At 44.8% G+C, this 27587-nt stretch overlaps 1 protein-coding gene across 1 annotated transcript; it reads left to right on the top strand.

Moving 5' to 3' along the window:
• The first annotated feature begins 1441 nt into the window (after positions 1–1441).
• On the top strand, positions 1442–23296 carry LOC135565151 (calcium and integrin-binding family member 2-like). The gene is made up of 4 exons (XM_065011212.1): positions 1442–1451; positions 2394–2540; positions 6681–6876; positions 21869–23296. Exons 1-4 carry the CDS (start codon positions 1442–1444, stop codon positions 21888–21890), a joined length of 375 nt encoding a protein of 124 aa, XP_064867284.1. The 3' UTR covers positions 21891–23296.
• The last annotated feature ends 4291 nt before the right edge of the window (positions 23297–27587 follow it).

The raw sequence follows: 27587 nt of genomic DNA, 5'->3' as shown, positions 1-27587 counted from the left end.
CCTCCACTCTAACCACTAGGCTACCCTGCCGCCCTCCACTCTAACCACTAGTCTACCCTGCCGCCCCTCCACTCTAACCACTAGGCTACCCTGCCGCCCCTCCACTCTAACCACTAGGCTACCCTGCCGCCTCCACTCTAACCACTAGGCTACCCTGCCGCCCTCCACTCTAACCACTAGGCTACCCTGCCGCCCCTCCACTCTAACCACTAGTCTACCTGCCGCCCCCTCCACTCTAACCACTAGTCTACCCTGCCGCCCCTCCACCCTCCCACTCTAACCACTAGGCTACCCTGCCGCCCTCCACTCTAACCACTAGGCTACCCTGCCGCCCTCCACTCTAACCACTAGTCTACCTGCCACCCCCCTCCACTCTAACCACTAGTCTACCTGCTGTCCCTCCACCCCTCCACTCTAACCACTAGTCTACCTGCCGCACCTCCACTCTAACCACTAGTCTACCTGCCGCCCCTCCACTCTAACCACTAGGCTACCCTGCCGCCCCTCCACTCTAACCACTAGTCTACCTGCCGCCCTCCACTCTAACCACTAGTCTACCTGCCGCCCTCCATCCCTCCACTCTAACCACTAGTCTACTTGCCGCCCTCCACTCTAACCACTAGTCTACCTGCCGCCCTCCACTCTAACCACTAGGCTACCCTGCCGCCCCTCCACCCCACTAGGCTCCACTCTAACCACTAGGCTACCCTGCCGCCCTCCACTCTAACCACTAGGCTACCCTGCCGCCCTCCACCTAACCACTAGTCGACCTGCCGCCCTCCACTCTAACCACTAGTCTACCTGCTGTCCCTCCACCCTCCACTCTAACCACTAGTCTACCTGCCGCCCCTCCACTCTAACCACTAGTCTACCTGCCGCCCCTCCACTCTAACCACTAGGCTACCCTGCCGCCCTCCACTCTAACCACTAGTCTACCTGCCGCCCCTCCACTCTAACCACTAGTCTACCTGCCGCCCCTCCACTCTAACCACTAGGCTACCCTGCCGCCCTCCACTCTAACCACTAGGCTACCCTGCCGCCCTCCACTCTAACCACTAGGCTACCCTGCCGCCCATCCACTCTAACCACTAGGCTACCCTGCCGCCCATCCACTCTAACCACTAGGCTACCCTGCCGCCCATCCACTCTAACCACTAGGCTACCCTGCCGCCCTCCACTCTAACCACTAGGCTACCTGCCGCCCTCCACTCTAACCACTAGTCTACCCTGCCGCCCTCCACCACCCATCTACTAACCACTAGGCTACCCTGCCGCCTCTACACTCTAACCACTAGGCTACGCTGCCGCCCCGTAATTCCACAGTAACAGAATATATGTCAAACACAAAAAGTTCAACAAACCATACAACTTTATGCACAAGGACAGCTTTTAACAACTTCCACAGAGGTTGGCAAAAAACACCTTTACTTGAACAGTGCAGATGCAGTTAGGTAACAGAACGACGGTTTGTGTTGTTGGTGCCGTCATTCTGTTACCAAACTTGGCATCTGCAGTGCGTGATGTGTGGGGCTGTTCTGTCACCTACTGACCTCGTGAAGATCTGCTATAGTGGGACGCATCAGCGTCATGGTTGAGACTCCATATTCCTCTTAGTAGTACCTGCAGCATGATGTACTACAATACCCATAATGCCCTGTATACAGTACTGACTCACTCATGATCTACTACAATACCCATAATGCCCTGTATACAATACTGACTCACTCATGATCTACTACAATACCCATAATGCCCTGAATACAGTACTGACTCACTCATGATCTACTACAATACCCATAATGCCCTGTATACAGTACTGACTCACTCATGATCTACTACAATACCCATAATGCCCTGTATACAGAACTGACTCACTCATGATCTACTACAATACCCATAATGCCCTGTATACAGTACTGACTCACTCATGATCTACTACAATACCCATAATGCCCTGTATACAGAACTGACTCACTCATGATCTACTACAATACCCATAATGCCCTGAATACAGTACTGACTCACCATGATCTACTACAATACCCATAATGCCCTTTATACAGTACTGACTCACTCATGATCTACTACAATACCCATAATGCCCTGTATACAGTACTGACTCACTCATGATCTACTACAACACCCATAATGCCCTGTATACAGAACTGACTCACTCATGATCTACTATAATACCCATAATGCCCTGTATACAATACTGACTCACTCATGATCTACTACAATACCCATAATGCCCTGAATACAGTACTGACTCACTCATGATCTACTACAATGCCCATAATGCCCTGTATACAGAACTGACTCACTCATGATGTACTATAATACCCATAATGCCCTGAATACAGTACTGACCTGTCCTCTGCTCCTTCTTCCAGGAGAACCCGTAAGAAACCGCATCGTGGAAGTCTTCTCTGAGGACGGACAAGGCAACTTGAGCTTCAATGACTTTGTAGACATGTTCTCTGCTCTCTGCGAAACGGCTCCACGAGAACTGAAGACCATATATGCTTTTAAAATCTATGGTTAGTACTGGTTAGTACTGGTTAGTACTGAGTAGACTAGTATGTCTCCTATGGTTAGTACTGGTTAGTACTGTGTAGACTAGTATGTCTCCTATGGTTAGTACTGGTTAGTACTGGTTAGTGCTGTGTAGACTAGTATGTCTCATATGGTTAGTACTGGTTAGTACTGGTTAGTGCTGTGTAGACTCTGTCTCCTATGGTTAGTACTGAGAGACTAGTATGTCTCCTATGGTTAGTACTGGTTAGTACTGTGTAACTAGTATGTCTCATATGGTTAGTACTGGTTAGTACTGGTTAGTGCTGTGTAGACTAGTATGTATCCTATGGTTAACTGGTTAGTACTTAGTCCTGTGTAATGATGTCTTTGGTTAGACATGACTAGTATGTCTCCTATGGTTAGTACTAGTATGTGTCCTATGGTTAGTACTGGTTAGTACTGTGTAGACTAGTATGTGTCCTATGGTTAGTACTGGTTAGTACTGTGTAGACTAGTATGTATCCTATGGTTAGTACTGGTTAGTACTGAGTAAACTAGTATGTCTCCTATGGTTAGTACTGTGTAGACTAGTATGTCTCTTATGGATAGTACTGGTTAGTACTGTGTAGACTAGTATGTCTCTTATGGATAGTACTGGTTAGTACTGAGTAGACTAGTATGTCTCTTATGGTTAGTACTGGTTAGTACTGTGTAGACTAGTATGTCTCCTATGGTTAGTACTGAGTAGACTAGTATGTCTCTTATGGTTAGTACTGGTTAGTACTGTGTAGACTAGTATGTCTCCTATGGTTAGTACTGGTTAGTACTGGTTAGTGCTGTGTAGACTAGTATGTGTCCTATGGTTAGTACTGGTTAGTACTGTGTAGACTAGTATGTCTCCTATGGTTAGTACTGAGTAGACTAGTATGTCTCATATGGTTAGTACTGGTTAGTACTGTGTAGACTAGTATGTGTCCTATGGTTAGTACTGGTTAGTACTGAGTAAACTAGTATGTCTCCTATGGTTAGTACTGAGTAGACTAGTATGTCTCCTATGGTTAGTACTGGTTAGTACTGAGTAGACTAGTATGTATCCTATGGTTAGTACTGGTTAGTACTGTGTAGACTAGTATGTCTCCTATGGTTAGTACTGGTTAGTGCTGTGTAGACTAGTATGTCTCCTATGGTTAGTACTGGTTAGTACTGTGTAGACTAGTATGTGTCCTATGGTTAGTACTGGTTAGTACTGAGTAAACTAGTATGTCTCCTATGGTTAGTACTGAGTAGACTAGTATGTCTCCTATGGTTAGTACTGGTTAGTACTGAGTAGACTAGTATGTATCCTATGGTTAGTACTGGTTAGTACTGAGTAGACTAGTATGTATCCTATGGTTAGTACTGGTTAGTACTGTGTAGACTATGTCTCCTATGGTTAGTACTGAGTAGACTAGTATGTCTCCTATGGTTAGTACTGGTTAGTACTGTGTAGACTAGTATGTCTCCTATGGTTAGTACTGGTTAGTACTGGTTAGTGCTGTGTAGACTAGTATGTCTCATATGGTTAGTACTGGTTAGTACTGGTTAGTGCTGTGTAGACTAGTATGTCTCCTATGGTTAGTACTGAGTAGACTAGTATGTCTCCTATGGTTAGTACTGGTTAGTACTGGTTAGTGCTGTGTAGACTAGTATGTATCCTATGGTTAGTACTGGTTAGTACGGGTTAGTGCTGTGTAGACTAGTATGTCTCCTATGGTTAGTACTGAGTAGACTAGTATGTCTCCTATGGTTAGTACTAGTATGTGTCCTATGGTTAGTACTGGTTAGTACTGTGTAGACTAGTATGTATCCTATGGTTAGTACTGGTTAGTACTGAGTAAACTAGTATGTCTCCTATGGTTAGTACTGTGTAGACTAGTATGTCTCTTATGGATAGTACTGGTTAGTACTGTGTAGACTAGTATGTCTCTTATGGATAGTACTGGTTAGTACTGAGTAGACTAGTATGTCTCTTATGGTTAGTACTGGTTAGTACTGAGTAGACTAGTATGTCTCTTATGGTTAGTACTGGTTAGTACTGTGTAGACGAGTATGTTTCCTATGGTTAGTACTGAGTAGACTAGTATGTCTCCTATGGTTAGTACTGGTTAGTACTGTGTAGACTAGTATGTCTCCTATGGTTAGTACTGGTTAGTACTGGTTAGTGCTGTGTAGACTAGTATGTGTCCTATGGTTAGTACTGGTTAGTACTGTGTAGACTAGTATGTCTCCTATGGTTAGTACTGAGTAGACTAGTATGTCTCATATGGTTAGTACTGGTTAGTACTGTGTAGACTAGTATGTGTCCTATGGTTAGTACTGGTTAGTACTGAGTAAACTAGTATGTCTCCTATGGTTAGTACTGAGTAGACTAGTATGTCTCCTATGGTTAGTACTGGTTAGTACTGAGTAGACTAGTATGTATCCTATGGTTAGTACTGGTTAGTACTGTGTAGACTAGTATGTCTCCTATGGTTAGTACTGAGTAGACTAGTATGTCTCCTATGGTTAGTACTGGTTAGTACTGTGTAGACTAGTATGTCTCCTATGGTTAGTACTGGTTAGTACTGGTTAGTGCTGTGTAGACTAGTATGTGTCCTATGGTTAGTACTGGTTAGTACTGTGTAGACTAGTATGTCTCCTATGGTTAGTACTGAGTAGACTAGTATGTCTCATATGGTTAGTACTGGTTAGTACTGTGTAGACTAGTATGTGTCCTATGGTTAGTACTGGTTAGTACTGAGTAAACTAGTATGTCTCCTATGGTTAGTACTGAGTAGACTAGTATGTCTCCTATGGTTAGTACTGGTTAGTACTGAGTAGACTAGTATGTATCCTATGGTTAGTACTGGTTAGTACTGTGTAGACTAGTGTCTCCTATGGTTAGTACTGGTTAGTGCTGTGTGTCGACTAGTATGTCTCCTATGGTTAGTACTGGTTAGTACTGTGTAGACTAGTATGTCTCCTATGGTTAGTACTGAGTAGACTAGTATGTCTCCTATGGTTAGTACTGGTTAGTACTGAGTAGACTAGTATGTCTCTTATGGTTAGTACTGGTTAGTACTGAGTAGACTAGTATGTCTCATATGGTTAGTACTGGTTAGTACTGTGTAGACTAGTATGTGTCCTATGGTTAGTACTGGTTAGTACTGAGTAAACTAGTATGTCTCCTATGGTTAGTACTGAGTAGACTAGTATGTCTCCTATGGTTAGTACTGGTTAGTACTGAGTAGACTAGTATGTATCCTATGGTTAGTACTGGTTAGTACTGTGTAGACTAGTATGTCTCCTATGGTTAGTACTGGTTAGTGCTGTGTAGACTAGTATGTCTCCTATGGTTAGTACTGGTTAGTACTGTGTAGACTAGTATGTCTCCTATGGTTAGTACTGAGTAGACTAGTATGTCTCCTATGGTTAGTACTGGTTAGTACTGAGTAGACTAGTATGTCTCTTATGGTTAGTACTGGTTAGTACTGAGTAGACTAGTATGTCTCTTATGGTTAGTACTGGTTAGTACTGAGTAGACTAGTATGTCTCCTATGGTTAGTACTGGTTAGTACTGTGTAGACTAGTATGTCTCTTATGGTTAGTACTGGTTAGTACTGAGTAGACTAGTATGTCTCTTATGGTTAGTACTGGTTAGTACTGAGTAGACTAGTATGTCTCCTATGGTTAGTACTGGTTAGTACTGTGTAGACTAGTATGTCTCCTGTCTGTCTGATGACAACTAGGACTCTGACTCATACTTACTCTGTTTTATCTTGCTTACTGAGTTACTTATTTAGTTATTTAGTAACTTATTTAGTTATTTAGTAACTTATTTAGTTAGGCTTTTTGAATTTCTTGCGGAACATAGGTTAGTACATAGGCCATCAGAAAACTGCATCCGACCCGTTCCGTCCTGCGCCATTCAAACAAGTTTTGAATCTCTTCATTTCTCCCATTTTAATCTCTTAATTTCTCCCATTTTAATCTCTTCATTTCTCCCATTTTAATCTCTTCATTTCTCCCATTTTAATCTCTTCATTTCTCCCATTTTAATCTCTTCATTTCTCCCATGTTAAATCAAATCAAATCAAATCTCTTCATCTCATTTTGAATCTCTCTTCCTCTTTCCTGCGTGTCAGATTTTAACGTGGATAACTTCCTGTGTAAGGAGGATCTGGAGAAGACGTTGAACCGGCTGACTAAAGGAGAGCTGACCCCTGAAGAGGTCAATCTGGTCTGTAGCAAGGCCATGGAGGAGGCTGACCTCGACGGGGACAGCAAGCTCTCCTTCTCGGACTTCGAGAACATGATCTCTAAAGCTCCAGACTTTCTAAGGTAAGATGTCATGGATGTGGTCTGGTGTGTCAGGCTAGTGTGTAATGTCTGGTGTGTCAGGCTAGTGTATAATGTTTGGTGTGTCAGGCTAGTGTATAATGTCTGGTGTGTCAGGCTATAATGTCTGGTGTGTCAGGCTATAATGTCTGGTGTGTCAGGTTAGTGTGTAATGTCTGGTGTGTCAGGTTAGTGTGTAATGTCTGGTGTGTCAGGCTAGTGTATAATGTCTGGTGTGTCAGGCTATAATGTCTGGTGTGTCAGGCTAGTGTATAATGTCTGGTGAGTCAGGCTATAATGTCTGGTGTATCAGGCTAGTGTATAATGTCTGGTGTGTCAGGCTATAATGTCTGGTGTGTCAGGCTAGTGTATAATGTCTGGTGTGTCAGGCTAGTGTATAATGTCTGGTGAGTCAGGCTATAATGTCTGGTGTATCAGGCTATAATGTCTGGTGTGTCAGGCTAGTGTATAATGTCTGGTGAGTCAGGCTATAATGTCTGGTGTGTCAGGCTATAATGTCTGGTGTGTCAGGTTAGTGTATAATGTCTGGTGAGTCAGGTTAGTGTATAATGTCTGGTGTGTCAGGCTAGTGTATAATGTCTGGTGAGTCAGGTTAGTGTATAATGTCTGGTGAGTCAGGCTAGTGTATAATGTCTGGTGAGTCAGGTTAGTGTATAATGTCTGGTGTGTCAGGTTAGTGTATAATGTCTGGTGTGTCAGGTTAGTGTATAATGTCTGGTGTGTCAGGCTATAATGTCTGGTGTGTCAGGCTATAATGTCTGGTGTATCAGGCTAGTGTATAATGTCTGGTGTGTCAGGTTAGTGTATAATGTCTGGTGTGTCAGGTTAGTGTATAATGTCTGGTGTGTCAGGTTAGTGTATAATGTCTGGTGTGTCAGGTTAGTGTATAATGTCTGGTGTATCAGGCTATAATGTCTGGTGTGTCAGGCTATAATGTCTGGTGTGTCAGGTTAGTGTATAATGTCTGGTGAGTCAGGCTATAATGTCTGGTGAGTCAGGTATGTATATGTCTGGTGTATCAGGTTAGTGTATAATGTCTGGTGAGTCAGGTTAGTGTATAATGTCTGGTGTGTCAGGTTAGTGTATAATGTCTGGTGAGTCAGGTTAGTGTATAATGTCTGGTGTGTCAGGTTAGTGTATAATGTCTGGTGTGTCAGGTTAGTGTATAATGTCTGGTGTGTCAGGCTATAATGTCTGGTGAGTCAGGTTAGTGTATAATGTCTGGTGTGTCAGGTTAGTGTATAATGTCTGGTGAGTCAGGTTAGTGTATAATGTCTGGTGTGTCAGGTTAGTGTATAATGTCTGGTGTGTCAGGCTAGTGTATAATGTCTGGTGTGTCAGGCTATAATGTCTGGTGTGTCAGGTTAGTGTATAATGTCTGGTGTGTCAGGTTAGTGTATAATGTCTGGTGTGTCAGGCTATAATGTCTGGTGTGTCAGGCTATAATGTCTGGTGTGTCAGGTTAGTGTATAATGTCTGGTGTGTCAGGCTATAATGTCTGGTGAGTCAGGTTAGTGTATAATGTCTGGTGTGTCAGGCTATAATGTCTGGTGAGTCAGGCTATAATGTCTGGTGTGTCAGGTTAGTGTATAATGTCTGGTGAGTCAGGTTAGTGTATAATGTCTGGTGAGTCAGGTTAGTGTATAATGTCTGGTGTGTCAGGTTAGTGTATAATGTCTTGTGTGTCAGGCTATAATGTCTGGTGTGTCAGGCTAGTGTATAATGTCTGGTGTGTCAGGTTAGTGTATAATGTCTGGTGAGTCAGGTTAGTGTATAATGTCTGGTGTGTCAGGTTAGTGTATAATGTCTGGTGTGTCAGGTCAGGTATAATGTCTGTGTATAATGTCTGGTGAGTCAGGTTAGTGTATAATGTCTGGTGTGTCAGGTTAGTGTATAATGTCTGGTGAGTCAGGTTAGTGTATAATGTCTGGTGTGTCAGGTTAGTGTATAATGTCTGGTGTGTCAGGTTAGTGTATAATGTCTGGTGTGTCAGGCTATAATGTCTGGTGTGTCAGGCTATAATGTCTGGTGTGTCAGGTTAGTGTATAATGTCTGGTGTGTCAGGTTAGTGTATAATGTCTGGTGTGTCAGGTTAGTGTATAATGTCTGGTGAGTCAGGCTAGTGTATAATGTCTGGTGTGTCAGGTTAGTGTATAATGTCTGGTGAGTCAGGTTAGTGTATAATGTCTGGTGTATCAGGTTAGTGTATAATGTCTGGTGTGTCAGGTTAGTGTATAATGTCTGGTGTGTCAGGCTATAATGTCTGGTGTGTCAGGCTATAATGTCTGGTGTATCAGGTTAGTGTATAATGTCTGGTGAGTCAGGTTAGTGTATAATGTCTGGTGTGTCAGGCTAGTGTATAATGTCTGGTGTATCAGGCTATAATGTCTGGTGAGTCAGGCTATAATGTCTGGTGTGTCAGGCTATAATGTCTGGTGTGTCAGGCTAGTGTATAATGTCTGGTGTGTCAGGCTAGTGTATAATGTCTGGTGTATCAGGCTATAATGTCTGGTGAGTCAGGCTATAATGTCTGGTGTGTCAGGCTATAATGACTGGTGTGTCAGGCTAGTGTATAATGTCTGGTGTGTCAGGCTATAATGTCTGGTGTGTCAGGTTAGTGTATAATGTCTGGTGTGTCAGGCTAGTGTATAATGTCTGGTGTGTCAGGCTAGTGTATAATGTCTGGTGTGTCAGGTTAGTGTATAATGTCTGGTGAGTCAGGTTAGTGTATAATGTCTGGTGAGTCAGGTTAGTGTATAATGTCTGGTGTGTCAGGCTATAATGTCTGGTGTGTCAGGTTAGTGTATAATGTCTGGTGTGTCAGGCTATAATGTCTGGTGAGTCAGGCTATAATGTCTGGTGTGTCAGGCTATAATGTCTGGTGTGTCAGGCTAGTGTATAATGTCTGGTGTGTCAGGCTATAATGTCTGGTGTGTCAGGCTATAATGTCTGGTGAGTCAGGCTATAATGTCTGGTGTGTCAGGCTATAATGTCTGGTGTGTCAGGCTAGTGTATAATGTCTGGTGTGTCAGGCTATAATGTCTGGTGTGTCAGGCTATAATGTCTGGTGTGTCAGGTTAGTGTATAATGTCTGGTGTGTCAGGTTAGTGTATAATGTCTGGTGAGTCAGGTTAGTGTATAATGTCTGGTGAGTCAGGCTAGTGTATAATGTCTGGTGTGTCAGGCTATAATGTCTGGTGTGTCAGGCTATAATGTCTGGTGTGTCAGGCTAGTGTATAATGTCTGGTGTGTCAGGTTAGTGTATAATGTCTGGTGTGTCAGGCTATAATGTCTGGTGTGTCAGGTTAGTGTATAATGTCTGGTGTGTCAGGCTATAATGTCTGGTGTGTCAGGTTAGTGTATAATGTCTGGTGTGTCAGGCTATAATGTCTGGTGTGTCAGGCTATAATGTCTGGTGTGTCAGGCTATAATGTCTGGTGTGTCAGGTTAGTGTATAATGTCTGGTGTGTCAGGTTAGTGTATAATGTCTGCCCAGGTTAGTGTATAATGTCTGGTGTGTCAGGCTATAATGTCTGGTGAGTCAGGTTAGTGTATAATGTCTGGTGAGTCAGGCTATAATGTCTGGTGAGTCAGGTTAGTGTATAATGTCTGGTGTGTCAGGTTAGTGTATAATGTCTGGTGTGTCAGGCTATAATGTCTGGTGAGTCAGGTTAGTGTATAATGTCTGGTGTGTCAGGTTAGTGTATAATGTCTGGTGTGTCAGGTTAGTGTATAATGTCTTGTGAGTCAGGTTAGTGTATAATGTCTGGTGTGTCAGGCTATAATGTCTGGTGTATCAGGCTATAATGTCTGGTGTGTCAGGCTATAATGTCTGGTGTGTCAGGCTATAATGTCTGGTGTGTCAGGTTAGTGTATAATGTTTGGTGTGTCAGGCTAGTGTATAATGTCTGGTGTATCAGGCTATAATGTCTGGTGTGTCAGGTTAGTGTATAATGTTTGGTGTGTCAGGCTATAATGTCTGGTGTATCAGGTTAGTGTATAATGTCTGGTGTGTCAGGTTAGTGTATAATGTCTGGTGAGTCAGGTTAGTGTATAATGTCTGGTGTGTCAGGCTAGTGTATAATGTCTGGTGTGTCAGGCTATAATGTCTGGTGTGTCAGGCTAGTGTATAATGTCTGGTGTGTTTCTTTCAGACAAAGATAACTTCTGCTGCCCTACATAATGCTGCTTTCAGACAAAGATAACGTCTGCTGCCCTATATAATGCTGCCCTATATAATGCTGCTTTCAGACAAAGATACCTTCTGCTGCCCTATATAATGCTGCCCTATATAATGCTGCCCTATATAATGCTGCTTTCAGACAAAGATAATGTCTGCTGCCCTATATAATGCTGCCCTATATAATGCTGCTTTCAGACAAAGATACCTTCTGCTGCCCTATATAATGCTGCCCTATATAATGCTGCCCTATATAATACTGCCCTATATGATGCTGCTTTCAGACAAAGATAACTTCTGCTGCTCTATATAATGCTGCTTTCAGACAAAGATAACTTCTGCTGCCCTATATAATGCTGCCCTATATAATGCTGCCCTATATAATACTGCCCTATATAATGCTGCTTTCAGACAAAGATAACTTCTGCTGCCCTATATAATGCTGCTTTCAGACAAAGATAACTTCTGTTGCCCTATATAATGCTGCCCTATATAATGCTGCCCTATATAATGCTGCCCTATGTAATGCTGCTTTCAGACAAAGATAACGTCTGCTGCCCTATATAATGCTGCCCTATATAATGCTGCTTTCAGACAAAGATACCTTCTGCTGCCCTATATAATGCTGCCCTATATAATGCTGCCCTATATAATGCTGCCCTATATAATACTGCCCTATATGATGCTGCTTTCAGACAAAGATAACTTCTGCTGCCCTATATAATGCTGCTTTCAGACAAAGATAACTTCTGCTGCCCTATATAATGCTGCTTTCAGACAAAGATAACTTCTGCTGCCCTATATAATGCTGCCCTATATAATGCTGCCCTATATAATGCTGCTTTCAGACAAAGATAACTTCTGCTGCCCTATATAATACTGCCCTATATAATGCTGCTTTCAGACAAAGATAACTTCTGCTGCCCTATATAATGCTGCCCTATATAATGCTGCCCTATATAATGCTGCTTTCAGACAAAGATAACTTCTGCTGCCCTATATAATACTGCCCTATATAATGCTGCTTTCAGACAAAGATAATTCTGCTGCCCTATATAATGCTGCCCTATATAATGCTGCCCTATATAATGCTGCTTTCAGACAAAGATACCTTCTGCTGCCCTATATAATGCTGCCCTATATAATGCTGCCCTATATAATGCTGCTTTCAGACAAAGATAACGTCTGCTGCCCTATATAATGCTGCCCTATATAATGCTGCTTTCAGACAAAGATAACGTCTGCTGCCCTATATAATGCTGCTTTCAGACAAAGATAACTTCTGCTGCCCTATATAATGCTGCTTTCAGACAAAGATAACTTCTGCTGCCCTATATAATACTGCTTTCAGACAAAGATAACTTCTGCTGCCCTATATAATGCTGCTTTCAGACAAAGATAACGTCTGCTGCCCTATATAATGCTGCCCTATATAATGCTGCCCTATATAATGCTGCTTTCAGACAAAGATAACTTCTGCTGCCCTATATAATGCTGCCCTATATAATGCTGCCCTATATAATGCTGCTTTCAGACAAAGATACCTTCTGCTGCCCTATATAATGCTGCCCTATATAATGCTGCCCTATATAATGCTGCTTTCAGACAAAGATAACGTCCGCTGCCCTATATAATGCTGCCCTATATAATGCTGCTTTCAGACAAAGATAACGTCTGCTGCCCTATATAATGCTGCTTTCAGACAAAGATAACTTCTGCTGCCCTATATAATGCTGCTTTCAGACAAAGATAACTTCTGCTGCCCTATATAATGCTGCCCTATATAATGCTGCTTTCAGACAAAGATAACTTCTGCTGTTCTGCATGATGCTGCTTTCAGACAAAGATCACTTCTGCTGCCCTACATAATGCTGCTTTCAGACAAAGATAACGTCTGCTGCCCTATATAATGCTGCTTTCAGACCGAGATTAAACACAGAGAGAGAGAGAGAACCAATAGTGCTTGATCAGAGCCTTTTTACTGCGGACCAATCAATCTATCAACAGTATTGTAAATCGTTTTCATTTGAGAGCCCAAACCAGGCGGAAAGAACTGGCTAGTAAAAACCTCTCCCATTCCAGAGAGCTTGATTTAGCTGGCCAATGATATGGCCCGTAAATCTGCCAATCACACGGGGGCGGCTCTAGATTGGCTTGAACTCTTCCTGGTTTCCATGGTTTATTGGTGGAGCGTGTTGTCGTGGCAACCAGGTCAGGCTTGTGGCAGGACGCTGCTGCCTGTGACCAGAGACAGTGACAGATAAACACGATGGCCCTGTAAGACATAAATAGAGATAAACAACAACATGTCTATTCTCCTCCTGTAACAGGTGCCTGGCGAGTGAATGTTGTTATCCTCTCTAGGGTAGGTGGGACGCTAGTGTCAAAAATACTAAAAAATACTTCACTTCTTGAAAATACATGTCTTAACTTCTTGTTAATCCAGCCGCTGTGTCAGATTTCAAAAAGGCTTTACGGCGAAAGCAAACCCCATGCGATGTTGTTATCCTCTCTAGGGTAGGTGAGACGCTAGTGTCAAAAAATACTAAAAAAATACTTCACTTCTTGAAAATATATGTGTTATACATCAAAATAAAGCTTAATTTATTGTTAATCCAGCCGCTGTGTTAGATTTCAAAAAGGCTTTACGGCGAAAGCAAACCATGCGATGTTGTTATCCTCTCTAGGGTAGGTGGGACGCTAGCGTCAAAAATACTCAATTCAAATATTTAACATTCTTCAAAATATATGTGTTATACATCAAAATAAAGCTTAACTTCTTGTTAATCCAGCCGCTGTGTCAGATTTCAAACAGGCTTTAGGGCGAAAGCAAACCATGCGTTTATCTGAGGACAGCGCCCAGCATACAAACACATGAAAATCATATTTCAACCAGGCAGGTGCACCACAAAAGTCTGAAATAACGATATAATTAATGCCTTACCTTTGAAGATCTTCTTCTGTTGGCACTCCAAAATGTCCCAGAAACATCACAAATGTTCGATAATGTCCTTCTTTATGTCCCAAAAATGTCAATTTATTTGGGGCGTTTGATTCAGCAATAGACCGGTTTCAACTCGCCCAACATGCCTACAAAGTATCTAATAAATTACCTGTAAACTTGGTCCAAACATTTCAAACAACGTTCCTAATCCAACCTCAGGTTCTCTAAAACGTAAATAATCAATCAAATTTAAGACGGAATAAACTGTTTCCAATACCGGATAAAAACAATGTGAAGGGCGCTCCTGTTCACGCGCATCAAAACAGTAGAGTCCACCTGGAGTGACACTTACAATGAATAGCACCACTTCTTCATTTCTCAAAAGAAAAACATTGAACAATTTCTAAAGACTGTTGACATCTAGTGGAAGCCCTAGGAACTGCAGCCAGGTTCCTAATAAAAAAGGGAGTCCCAAAGAAAACCATTGGAAAATCCTATGACCTCAAAAACAATTGTATTAGAACCATGTCATTGCAGTGTTAACTTGTCGGTTTTCATCAACCTGTCAGTATCTTTAGATTCACTGCTGAGGTGTGGAATACTCTGACTGGCCTGTCAGTATCTTTAGATTCACTGCTGAGGTGTGGAATACTCTGACTGGCCTGTCAGTATCTTTAGATTCTCTGCTGAGGTGTGGAATACTCTGACTGGCCTGTCAGTATCTTTAGATTCTCTGCTGAGGTGTGGAATACTCTGACTGGCCTGTCAGTATCTTTAGATTCACTGCTGAGGTGTGGAATACTCTGACTGGCCTGTCAGTATCTTTAGATTCACTGCTGAGGTGTGGAATACTGGACTGGCCTGTCAGTATCTTTAGATTCACTACTGAGGTGTGGAATACTAAAACTGGCCTGATGCCCTGTTAGAATGGAGGAGGCTATGGGTCTATTGGTAACCTCTCCCCCCTACAGACCCCTGGATCCTGCTGGATTTAATGGCTTCATGGCCATCTCCCCAGACCATTAGATATAATGGATTCATGGCCATCTCCCCAGACCATTAGCTGTAATGGATTCATGGCCATCTCCCAGCCCATTAGATGTAATGGATTCATGGCCATCTCCCCAGACCATTAGATGTAATGGATTCATGGCCATCTCCCCAGACCATTAGATATAATGGATTCATGGCCATCTCCCCAGTCCATTAGATGTAATGGATTCATGGCCATCTCCCCAGCCCATTAGATGTAATGGATTCATGGCCATCTCCCAGCCCATTAGATGTAATGGATTCATGGCCATCTCCCTAGTCCATTATATGTAATGGATTCATGGCCATCCATCTCCCCAGTCCATTAGATGTAATGGATTCATGGCCATCTCCCCAGACCACTAGATGTAATGGATTCATGGCCATCTCCCCAGACCATTAGATGTAATGGATTCATGGCCATCTCCCCAGCCCATTAGATGTAATGGATTCATGGCCATCTCCCCAGACCATTAGATATAATGGATTCATGGCCATCTCCCCAGTCCATTAGATATAATGGATTCATGGCCATCTCCCCAGACCATTAGATATAATGGATTCATGGCCATCTCCCCAGTCCATTAGATATAATGGATTCATGGCCATCTCCCAGTCCATTAGATGTAATGGATTCATGGCCATCTCCCCAGCCCATTAGATATAATGGTTTCATGGCCATCTCCCCAGACCACTAGATGTAATGGATTCATGGACATCTCCCAGCCCATTAGATGTAATGGATTCATGGCCATCTCCCCAGACCACTAGATGTAATGGATTCATGGCCATCTCCCCAGCCCATTAGATATAATGGATTCATGGCCATCTCCCCAGACCACTAGATGTAATGGATTCATGGCCATCTCCCAGCCCATTAGATATAATGGATTCATAGCCATCTCCCCAGTCCATTAGATATAATGGATTCATGGCCATCTCCCCAGCCCATTAGATGTAATGGATTCATGGCCATCTCCCCAGACCACTAGATGTAATGGATTCATGGCCATCTCCCCAGTCCATTAGATGTAATGGATTCATGGCCATCTCCCCAGACCATTAGATATAATGGATTCATGGCCATCTCCCCAGCCCATTAGATATAATGGATTCATAGCCATCTCCCCAGTCCATTAGATATAATGGATTCATGGCCATCTCCCCAGCCCATTAGATGTAATGGATTCATGGCCATCTCCCCAGACCACTAGATGTAATGGATTCATGGCCATCTCCCCAGACCATTAGATGTAATGGATTCATGGCCATCTCCCCAGACCATTAGATGTAATGGATTCATGGCCATTTCCCAGCCCATTAGATGTAATGGATTCATGGCCATCTCCCCAGTCCATTAGATATAATGGATTCATGGCCATCTCCCCAGACCATTAGATGTAATGGATTCATGGCCATCTCCCAGCCCATTAGATATAATGGATTCATGGCCATCTCCCCAGACCATTAGATGTAATGGATTCATGGCCATCTCCCAGCCCATTAGATATAATGGATTCATGGCCATCTCCCCAGTCCATTAGATATAATGGATTCATGGCCATCTCCCCAGCCCATTAGATGTAATGGATTCATGGCCATCTCCCAGTCCATTAGATGTATACACTGTCTGGATGACCTTGCAGGGCCCCCTCTCTACTTTAATATTACTTCATGCAAAAGATTGTCCATTTCCAGCTTTGGCAGGGTAAAAAGTTATCGGTACAGTATCGTCCTGTCATCCGAGCCGCGGTCCAATGTGACATTGGTACTAGTTCACTGGCCAGGCCTTGTAGAATGTCAGTACAGTGGCTCTATGTCACTTTAAGTAGCTCTATTAGCAGCAGAGTACTGTTGTAGGTTAATGTGAGTGTTACAGCTCTGGCTGGGGTCTTCCTCCCAAATGGCACCCTATGCCCTATATAGTGCACTACTTTAGACCAGAGTCAGTAGGACTCTGGCACCCTATGCCCTATATAGTGCACTACTTTTTTGTATCATGGCTCAAGCACTATGAATGGAATAGGGTGCCATTTGGGATGCGAACTTGTTCTGTTCTGTGATTCTCTCCTCAGGAAAGACGCCATTTCTCACTCACACAGAAAATGGCTTTTGTATAATATCAGCTGCAACTGACAGTCAGCCAGACTGGCACACAATACATATGAACAGGAAAGGAGAGGAGAGGAGAGGAGAGGGGGGAGGGGAGAGGAGAGGAGAGGAGAGGGGGAGGGAGAGGGAGAGGAGAGGAGGAGGGAGAGGAGGGAGGGGAGAGGGAGAGGAGAGGAGAGGAGAGGGAGAGGAGAGGAGAGGAGAGGAGAGGAGAGGAGAGGAGGAGAGGAGAGGAGAGGAGAGGAGAGGAGAGGAGAGGGGAGAGGAGAGGAGAGGAGAGGAGAGGAGAGGGAGAGGAGAGGAGAGGAGAGGAGAGGAGAGGAGAGGAGAGGAGAGGAGAGGAGAGGAGAGGAGAGGAGAGGAGAGGAGAGGTGAAATAATGTCAGGAATATATCTGTCAGACGTTTCTAAAAGGAGATCTGGTTGAAGATAGAAGGGTTAATTCAAGATAGATGGATTCATGGCAACATAACTCTCTCAAGGTTTCTCCTCTGTCCCCTCCAGAGGTATCCAGTCAGCAGATATACTGTATCTATTGTTGATAAGGTTATTAGTCATGTTAGATGTATCCAGTCAGCCGGTACAGTGCATTTGGAAAGTATTCAGACCCCTTGACTTTTTCCACATTTTGTTACGTTACAGTCTTCTAAAATTGATTAAATAAATTTTAAAAATCCTCATCAATCTACACACAATACCCCATAATGACATCACAATACCCCATAATGACATCACAATACCCCATAATGACATCACAATACTCCATAATGACATCACAATACCCCATAATGACATCACAATACTCCATAATGACATCACAATACCCCATAATGACATCACAATACCCCATAATGACATCACAATACCCCATAATGACATCACAATACCCCATAATGACATCACAATACCCCATAATGACATCATCATACCCCATAATGACATCACAATAACCCATAATGACATCATCATACCCCATAATGACATCACAATAACCCATAATGACATCATCATACCCCATAATGACATCACAATAACCCATAATGACATCATCATACCCCATAATGACATCACAATAACCCATAATGACATCACAATACCCCATAATGACATCACAATACCCCATAATGACATCACAATACCCCATAATGACATCACAATACCCCATAATGACATCACAATACCCCATAATGACATCACAATACCCCATAATGACATCATCATACCCCATAATGACATCACAATAACCCATAATGACATCATCATACCCCATAATGACATCACAATAACCCATAATGACATCATCATACCCCATAATGACATCACAATAACCCATAATGACATCATCATACCCCATAATGACATCACAATAACCCATAATGACATCACAATACCCCATAATGACATCATCATACCCCATAATGACATCACAATAACCCATAATGACATCATCATACCCCATAATGACATCACAATAACCCATAATGACATCATCATACCCCATAATGACATCACAATAACCCATAATGACATCATCATACCCCATAATGACATCACAATAACCCATAATGACATCACAATACCCCATAATGACATCACAATACCCCATAATGACATCACAATACCCCATAATGACATCACAATACCCCATAATGACATCACAATACCCCATAATGCACAAAACAAAACTTTTTTTTTTAATTAAATTTTTTGCAAATTTATTACAGATAAAAAACTGAAATATCACATTTACATAAGTATTCAGACCCTTTACTCAGTTCTTTGACGAAGCACCTTTGACATTGACTACAGCTTCGAGTCTCATTGGGTATGACGTACAAGTTTGGCACACCTGTATTTGGGGAGTTTATCCCATTCTTCTCTGCAGATCCTCTCAAGCTCTGTCAGGTTGGATGGGGAGCGTTGCTGCACAGCTATTTTTAGGTCTCTCCAGAGATTGCGTCTCGGCACTCATGGACATTCAGAGACATGTCCCTAAGCCACTCCTGCATTGTTTTGGCTGTGTGCTTAGGGTCGTTGTCCTGTTGGAAGGTGAACCTTCACTCCAGTCTGAGGTCCTGAGCGCTCAGGAGCAGGTTTTCATCAAGGATCTCTCTGTACTTTGCTCCATTCATCTTTCACTCAATCCTGACTAGTCTCCCAGTCCCTGCCACTGAAAAACATCCCCACAGCATGATGTTGCCCACCACCATGCTTCACCGTAGGGATGGTGCCAGGTTTCCTCCAGACGTGAAGCTTGGCATTCAGGCCAAAGAGTTCCATCTTGGTTTCATCAGAACAGAGAATCTTGTTTTTCATGTTTTGAGAGTCCTTTAGGTGCCTTTTGGCAGAACTCCAAGTGAGCTGTCATTAGGGCTGTGGCGGTCACGAAATTTCATCAGCCGGTGATTGTCAAGCAAACAACTGTCGGTCTCACAGTAATTGACTGTTAATTAACATAAATACATGTAGCATCTCCTGGCTTCCACACACAGCCTACAAGCCACTGACCTTTGGAACATCTACCTTTTAAAAAGTCTAATAAATCCATGTAATATAGCCTCCACCTTCACAATAAATCCATGTAATATAGCCTACACCTTCACAATAAATCCATGTAATATAGCCTACACCTTCACAATAAATCCATGTAATATAGCCTACACCTTCACAATAAATCCATGTAATATAGCCTACACCTTCACAATAAATCCATGTAATATAGCCTACACCTTCACAATAAATCCATGTAATATAGCCTACACCTTCACAATAAATCCATTATTTATTTTAGACAGGTCTAAAGAAACATGATATGAAGAAAATGTAGTTTATTTCAGAAGAAGAGAAAGCATACTCTTCTGAGTTGTCCTTATGTTAGGTCCTGATCTGGCTATGCCATATGGCTGTGGGCTACACTAGTTCATTTAGCAGACAAGATTTGCTTAGGATTCCGTGGCATTATTTTATAGTATGAAGAATACAATTTAACAAAGTTGAATTAAATAGAAAGGATATTTTCTCCAAACGATGATGAGGGAGTTTGCACATGTGGATATTCTGTGTTGAGCGGATAACGAAGAAATAGGTCCTCCGATATGCTTAATTTATAGTTATTAATGTAACTTTAGTTGTTCTATAAACGTCGGGCTGATATGTTTAGATGTTTAATACATTGTAAGGCTGCATGATGCGACTCTAATGATGACTTGAAAAAAGTTGCCTGAAAGGCCTGAGCTCTGCTTTGTTTTTTTTTTGCGCAGCATGGCAGTAGGATATAAGTACAAATATTTTATTAGCAAGAAAACACCATTTACAAAAATGACCGCAAATACTCCTGTTGTAAAGATAAGCAATGTGCTTAATATTAGGAAAGTTGAGAAATACATATAGTAGGCCTAGCCAATAGAAAGCTGTTGGGATCCTCCTCTTTTTAATAGAAGCCATCAGTCTGTTTTCTCATGCAATTGCATAGCCTATAGAAATGTTGCGCAACATGAGTTCATGGGCTCTCATGAAGTGTTTGATTTGATTTTTGATTACATTTGCATTGATGTCAGAGTGATTAGAGGGACAATAGAGTGCTGAGTACCAGGCAGTTAGCTGGTAGGCAACTAATGCCCATCAGCAGCATCAGAGCTTGAAGAAGCCTAATTACCGTGACTAAATGGTCACGTGGAATTTGACTGTCTTCGTGACCGCAGGTCACTGCAACAGCCCTAGTTCTCATGTTCCTTTTACTGTGGAGTGGCTTCTCTCTGGCCACTCTACTATAAAGGCCTGATTGGTGGAGTGCTGCAGAGATGGTTGTCCTTCTGGAAGGTTCTCCCATCTCCACAGAGGAACTCTGGAGCTCTGTCAGAGTGACCATTGGGTTCTTGGTCATCTCCCTGACCAAGGCCCTTCTCCCCCGATTGCTCGGTTTGGTGGTTCTAAACTTCTTCCATTTAAGAATGATGGAGGCCACTGTGTTCTTGGTGACCTTCAAAGCTGCAGAATTTTTGTTGGTACCCTTCCACAGATCTGTGTCTCGACACAATCCTGTCTCAGAGCTCTACGGACAATTCCTTCGACCTCATGGCTTGGTTTTTGCTCTGACATGCACTGTCAACTGTGGGACCTTATATAGACAGGTGTGTGCCTTTCCAAATCATGTCCAATCAATTGAATTTACCACAGCTGGACTCCAATCATTATGGGGTATTGTGATGTCATTATGGGGTATTGTGATGTCATTATGGTGTATTGTGATGTCATTATGGGGTATTGTGATGTCATTATGAGGTATTGTGATGTCATTACGGGGTATTGTGATGTCATTACGGGGTATTGTGATGTCATTATGGCATATTGTGTGTAGATTGATGAGTTTTTAAAAAATGTATTTAATTCATTATAGATTAATTCTGTAACGTAACAAAATGTGGGAAAAAGTCAAGGGGTCTGATTACTTTCTGAAAACCCTGTATATGTTGTTGATAAGGGGACAACACTTCTAAAAGAAGCTCCACTGTTGACAGAATAACTTGCCTCATAGACAACCCAGTTAAAGTGATACATCACTCCAAAAATCTATGTTTATTATTACATGTTTTCAAGACCTCTAAAATGTTTTTCTATATTTTGTTGGATGAGTCCATGACGTCCCATCTGTTGTAAAGGCAGCTGTGTAACTAACTATGTCCTTGTGTTGTGTTTTGTTTTTCCAGCACGTTCCACCTACGGATCTGAGGTGAGGTGATTCAGCCGCTCCCATGATGAGGCTTTAGACAACGACGGAAGAGGGGGGGGAAGATGAAGAAGAAGAAGAAGAATGTGGTCGCTTTCTGGTTCGTCTGATGACGTCATCCCCGAAGACTCCTCCCAGAGTCTCTGTGGCCCCAACCCACAGCAGAATGACCCCTGACCTCAACCTCAGTACAGCATAGTGCCTACCAAAAAAAAACGTTAGTAGAGAAGTCTTGTCTTTCCCCAAGTCTATCTTCGATCGATGCGATGTTTGTATAAAATATAACATTGAGAGAGAGAGAAAAAGGAAGTGGAACAAAAGTTTGGCTTCGGCTGCAGGAAAATGGACCAGGGAGGATTTTATTCTCGGAAGCACAGGCCTTTTTTTGCCAACTCATGTTCTATAGGAAGGACGTTATCGACCACAAGACATTTCCATTTTCGGAAGAGAAGATCATTAATGCATGATTGTTTTCTCTTATAATCAATTGTAAACTTGTTTAAAAGATGGAACCACAAACAGACTCCAAATGGAGATAGAAAATGAACCGATGAACAACGAGGGGCTAATTTTTTATACCTGTAGGGCTTAGCTACAACACAACCTATAAGCAGTTTTCTAGAAGATGTAGGATTTTTTTGGGGCAGAATTGTTAGGTTTCTAATTTCTGTAAACTTACCTAACCTTTGAAAGTGTATACATTGTATGAACACTGACTGACAACAATGTGGAAGTGGATTGAACAACGAGATATTTTCTGTCTGACGGTGTACGGAAGGGAAAAAACAGTAAGATATATTAATAAGTGAAGTATTACAAGCACAGTTTTAGCACCGAGGGCAGAACAGTTGAAGAGCTATGCAATATATCTTTATGAAATGCATGAGTGTTACATAAAATTGCATAAAATAGCTTTTAATTTTTTTTTGCTCCAGTCCAAGTATATAGTGGTTTTGTACTGCTGGATCACAATGACAATCAGAACCTGTGACGTAGTGGTAACGTGAACAAATAGCTGGGTAAACGCTGAATTGCCGTTTCGCGGTGAGTAAACGTAACGCTCCTCTATGCTTTCAACTCTTTATATTTTCCTCCATTAAAAAGGTGGGAGAAAACTCACGCGCACAAAACAACACAAAAAATATATAAAAAGGCACGTTGTTTTTTTTATGTGCGCTTCCCGCTCCTCTAAACCACGGACCATAATGTTACCTAACTGTTCCGCAGTTAAAGGAAGGGCTCTGTTCTCTATTTCATCACCCCTTCCGTTATGTTATGCTGTCTTACCTTGTCCTTCCTGACAACTTGATATAATGGCATTAACATCACTTAAGAAATAACGTGTTCAGTCTTTCATATGATAAGAGCATTTGGCTAGACTTTGATTAAATACATTTTCTGTTTGCTTCGATGTTTTAATGAACCTTCTTTTTTTGGGGGGGGGGGGAGTTGTCATTGTTTCTCCTGGTATTTCTTGTCAACCTCGTGAGTAATAACATTTTTTTAACGGCTTTCTACTGGTGAAGGAGAGTCGGACCAAACTGCAGCGTGTAGATTTCGATCCATGTTTAATAAAACAACTTAACACGAATCAACACACGAACTCAACAAAACAATAAACGAAACGAAAACCGAAAACAGCCTATACATGTGTCTACAAACCTCTAACAAGGACATCAAGACACACAGGACAATCACCCACAATACAACCAAAGAATATGGCTGCCTAAATATGGTTCCCAATCAGAGACAACGGTAAACACCTGCCTCTGATTGAGAACCACTTCAGACAGCCATAGACTCTCCCAGAACACCCCACTAAGCTACAATCCCACTAAGCTACACACCACATACAAAAACCCATGTCACACCCTGGCCTGACCAAAACATAAAGAAAAACACAAAATACTTCGACCAGGGCGTGACAGAACCCCCCCCCAAGGTGCGGACTCCCGAACGCACCTCAAAACAACAGGGAGGGTCCGGGTGGGCGTCTGTCCATGGTGACGGCTCCGGTGCGGGACGCGGACCCCACTCAAACACTGTCTTAGTCCCTCTTCCTCGCGTCCCTGGATAGTCCACCCTCGCCGCCGACCATGGCCTAGTAGTCCTCACCCAGAACCCCACTGGACAGCTCGGGACAGAGGCAGCTCGGGACTGAGGGGAAGCTTGGGAGTGAGAGAAAGCTCGAGAGTGAGAGAAAGCTCGAGAGTGAGAGAAAGCTCAGGAGTGAGAGGAAGCTCAGGAGTGAGAGGAAGCTCAGGAGTGAGAGGAAGCTCAGGAGTGAGAGGAAGCTCAGGCAGGTTGATGGATCTACCAGATCCTGGCTGGCTGGTGGTTCCGGCAGATCCTGGCTGACTGGCAGATCCTGGCTGACTGGCGGATCCTGGCTGACTAGCGGTTCTGGCAGATCCTGGCTGACTGGCGGATCCTGGCTGACTGGCGGATCCTGGCTGACTGGCGGATCTGGCAGATCCTGGCCGACTGGCAGATCCTGGCTGACTGGCGTATCCTGGCTGACTGACGTATCCTGGCTGACAAGCGGATCTGGCAGATCCTGGCTGACTGGCGGATCCTGGCTGACTGGCGGATCCTGGCTGACTAGCGGTTCTGGCAGATCCTGGCTGACTGGCGGATCCTGGCTGACTGGCGGATCTGGCAGATCCTGGCTGACTGGCGGATCCTGGCTGACTGGCGGATCCTGGCTGACAAGCGGATCTGGCAGATCCGGGCTGACTGGCGGATCCTGGCTGACTGGCGGATCCTGGCTGACTAGCGGTTCTGGCAGATCCTGGCTGACTGGCGGATCCTGGCTGACTGGCGGATCCTGGCTGACTGGCGGTTCTGGCTGACTGGCGGATCCTGGCTGACTGGCGGATCCTGGCTGACTGGCGGATCCTGGCTGACAAGCGGATCTGGCAGATCCTGGCTGACTGGCGGATCCTGGCTGACTGGCGGATCCTGGCTGACTAGCGGTTCTGGCAGATCCTGGCTGACTGGCGGATCCTGGCTGACTGGTGGATCCTGGCTGACTAGCGGTTCTGGCAGATCCTGGCTGACTGGCGGATCCTGGCTGACTGGCGGATCTGGCAGATCCTGGCTGACTGGCGGATCCTGGCTGACTGGCGGATCCTGGCACACTGGCGGATCCTGGCACACTGGCGGATCCTGGCCGACTGGCACTTCTGGCGGATCCTGGCTGACTGATGGATCTAACTGATCCTGACAGACTGGCGGCGCTGGGCAGACTGGCGGCGCTGGGCAGACTGGCGGCGCTGGGCAGACTGGCGGCGCTGGGCAGACTGGCGGCGCTGGGCAGACTGGCGATGCTGGGCAGACTGGCGGCGCTGAGCAGACTGAGAGCACTGGCGGCGCTGGGCAGACTGGCGGCTCCTTGCAGACTGACAGCTCCTTGCAGACTGACAGCTCCTTGCAGACTGACAGCTCTGGCTGCTTCATGTTGACTGACAGCTCTGGCTGCTCCTTGCAGACTGGCTGCTCCATGCAGACTGGCAGCTCCTTGCAGACTGGCAGCTCCTTGCAGACTGGCAGCTCCTTGCAGACTGACAGCTCCTTGCAGACTGACAGCTCTGGCTGCTTCATGTTGACTAACAGCTCTGGCTGCTCCTTGCCGTCTGGCAGCTCTGGCTGCTCCATGTAGACTGACAGCTCTGGCTGCGCTGAACAGGCGGGAGACTCCGGCAGCGCTGTAGAGGAGAAAGGCTCTGGCTGCGCTAAACAGGCGGGAGACTCCAACAGCGCAGGAGAGGAGAAAAGCGCTGGCTGCGCTGAACAGGCGAGGCGCACTGAAGGCCCGGTGCGTGGTGCTGGAACTGGTGGCACTGGATCGAGGACACGCACAGGAAGCCTGGTGCGGGGAGCTGCTACCGGAGGACTGGAGTGTGGAGGTGGCACAGGGCAGACTGGCGGCGGTGGGCAGACTGGCGGTACTGGCGGCGCTGGGCAGACGGGTAGCTCAGACGGCGCTGGGCAGACTGGAGAAAAAGGCTCTGGCAGCGCTGGACTGAGGAGTACTGGTGCCTCTGGAATGAGGGGCTCTGGCGCCTCTGGCATGAGGGGCGGTAGCTCTGACAGCGCCGGACAGGCGGGACGCTCCGGCAGCGGCGCCGGACAGGCGGGAGGCTCCGGCAGCGGCGCCGGACAGGCGGGAGGCTCCGGCAGCGGCGCCGGACAGGCGGGAGGTTCCGGCAGCGCTGGACAGGCGGGACGCACCCTAGGCCCGGTGCGTGGTGCTGGAACTGGTGGCACTGGATCGAGGACACGCACAGGAAGCCTGGTGCGGGGAGCTGCTACCGGAGGACTGGAGTGTGGAGGTGGCACAGGGCAGACTGGCGGCGGTGGGCAGACTGGCGGTACTGGCGGCGCTGGGCAGACGGGTAGCTCAGACGGCGCTGGGCAGACTGGAGAAAAAGGCTCTGGCAGCGCTGGACTGAGGAGTACTGGTGCCTCTGGAATGAGGGGCTCTGGCGCCTCTGGCATGAGGGGCGGTAGCTCTGACAGCGCCGGACAGGCGGGAAGCTCCGACAGCGGCGCCGGACAGGCGGGACGCTCCGGCAGCGGCGCCGGACAGGCGGGACGCTCCGGCAGCGGCGCCGGACAGGCGGGAGGCTCCGGCAGCGGCGCCGGACAGGCGGGACGCTCCGGCAGCGGCGCCGGACAGGCGGGAGGTTCCGGCAGCGCTGGACAGGCGGGACGCACTGTAGGCCTGATGCGTGGTGCTGGCACTGGTATGCCGTGCATACTATGCCACGCCAACAGCTTTCTTTCTACTCTGTCCACTACATCCTCCACACTCTCAGACTCAGCACTCTGCTTCGCCGACAGCTCCAATTCCATCCATGGCTCTGCCCAGGGTCCTTTTCCATCAAGGATCTCCTCCCAAGTCCATTTATCCAAAGAGTGCAGCCTCTCCCACTGCTGCTGCTGCTTCTGTTGCTTCTCCTGCTGCTGCCTTTGCTGCTGCTGCTGTTGCTCCTGCTGCACCTGTCGCTTCTCCTGTGGCTCCTGCCTGTTGACACGCTGCTTGGTCCTGTGGTGGGTGATTCTGTAACGGCTTTCTACTGGTGAAGGAGAGTCGGACCAAACTGCAGCGTGTAGATTTCGATCCATGTTTAATAAAACAACTTAACACGAATCAACACACAAACTCAATAAAACAATAAACGAAACCGAAAACAGCCTATACATGTGTCTACAAACCTCTAACAAGGACATCAAGACACACAGGACAATCACCCACAATACAACCAAAGAATATGGCTGCCTAAATATGGTTCCCAATCAGAGACAACGGTAAACACCTGCCTCTGATTGAGAACCACTTCAGACAGCCATAGACTCTCCCAGAACACCCCACTAAGCTACAATCCCACTAAGCTACACACCACATACAAAAACCCATGTCACACCCTGGCCTGACCAAAACATAAAGAAAAACACAAAATACTTCGACCAGGGCGTGACAATTTTACTTCCAACATTAACTTGAAATGAACCTTGCTAATAGATGACAAAATGAAAATGCCCCAATGTACACTTTAATTTAGATAGGAAAACTATCCAGTCATTATCCATATCTGCATGGCTGCATCAAGTCAATCTGCCCCCAAAAAACTGTTATAGCTCACTCAAAACTAAAGATCCCTTTTTTTCAAACCAACTATACAATATTTAATCTG

The sequence above is a fragment of the Oncorhynchus nerka genome, linkage group LG27 (assembly GCF_034236695.1).
Source record: "Oncorhynchus nerka isolate Pitt River linkage group LG27, Oner_Uvic_2.0, whole genome shotgun sequence".
Lineage (NCBI taxonomy): Eukaryota > Metazoa > Chordata > Actinopteri > Salmoniformes > Salmonidae > Oncorhynchus > Oncorhynchus nerka.
The sequence above is the reverse complement of the archived record's forward strand: the minus strand, read 5'-3'. Positions and strand labels throughout refer to the sequence as shown.

Coding starts and splice junctions, on each gene's coding strand:
- LOC135565151 (XM_065011212.1), top strand. Junction 2,541..6,680: donor ATATGCTTTTAAAATCTATG/GTTAGTACTGGT, acceptor CCTGCGTGTCAG/ATTTTAACGTGGATAACTTC. Junction 6,877..21,868: donor AAAGCTCCAGACTTTCTAAG/GTAAGATGTCAT, acceptor TTGTTTTTCCAG/CACGTTCCACCTACGGATCT.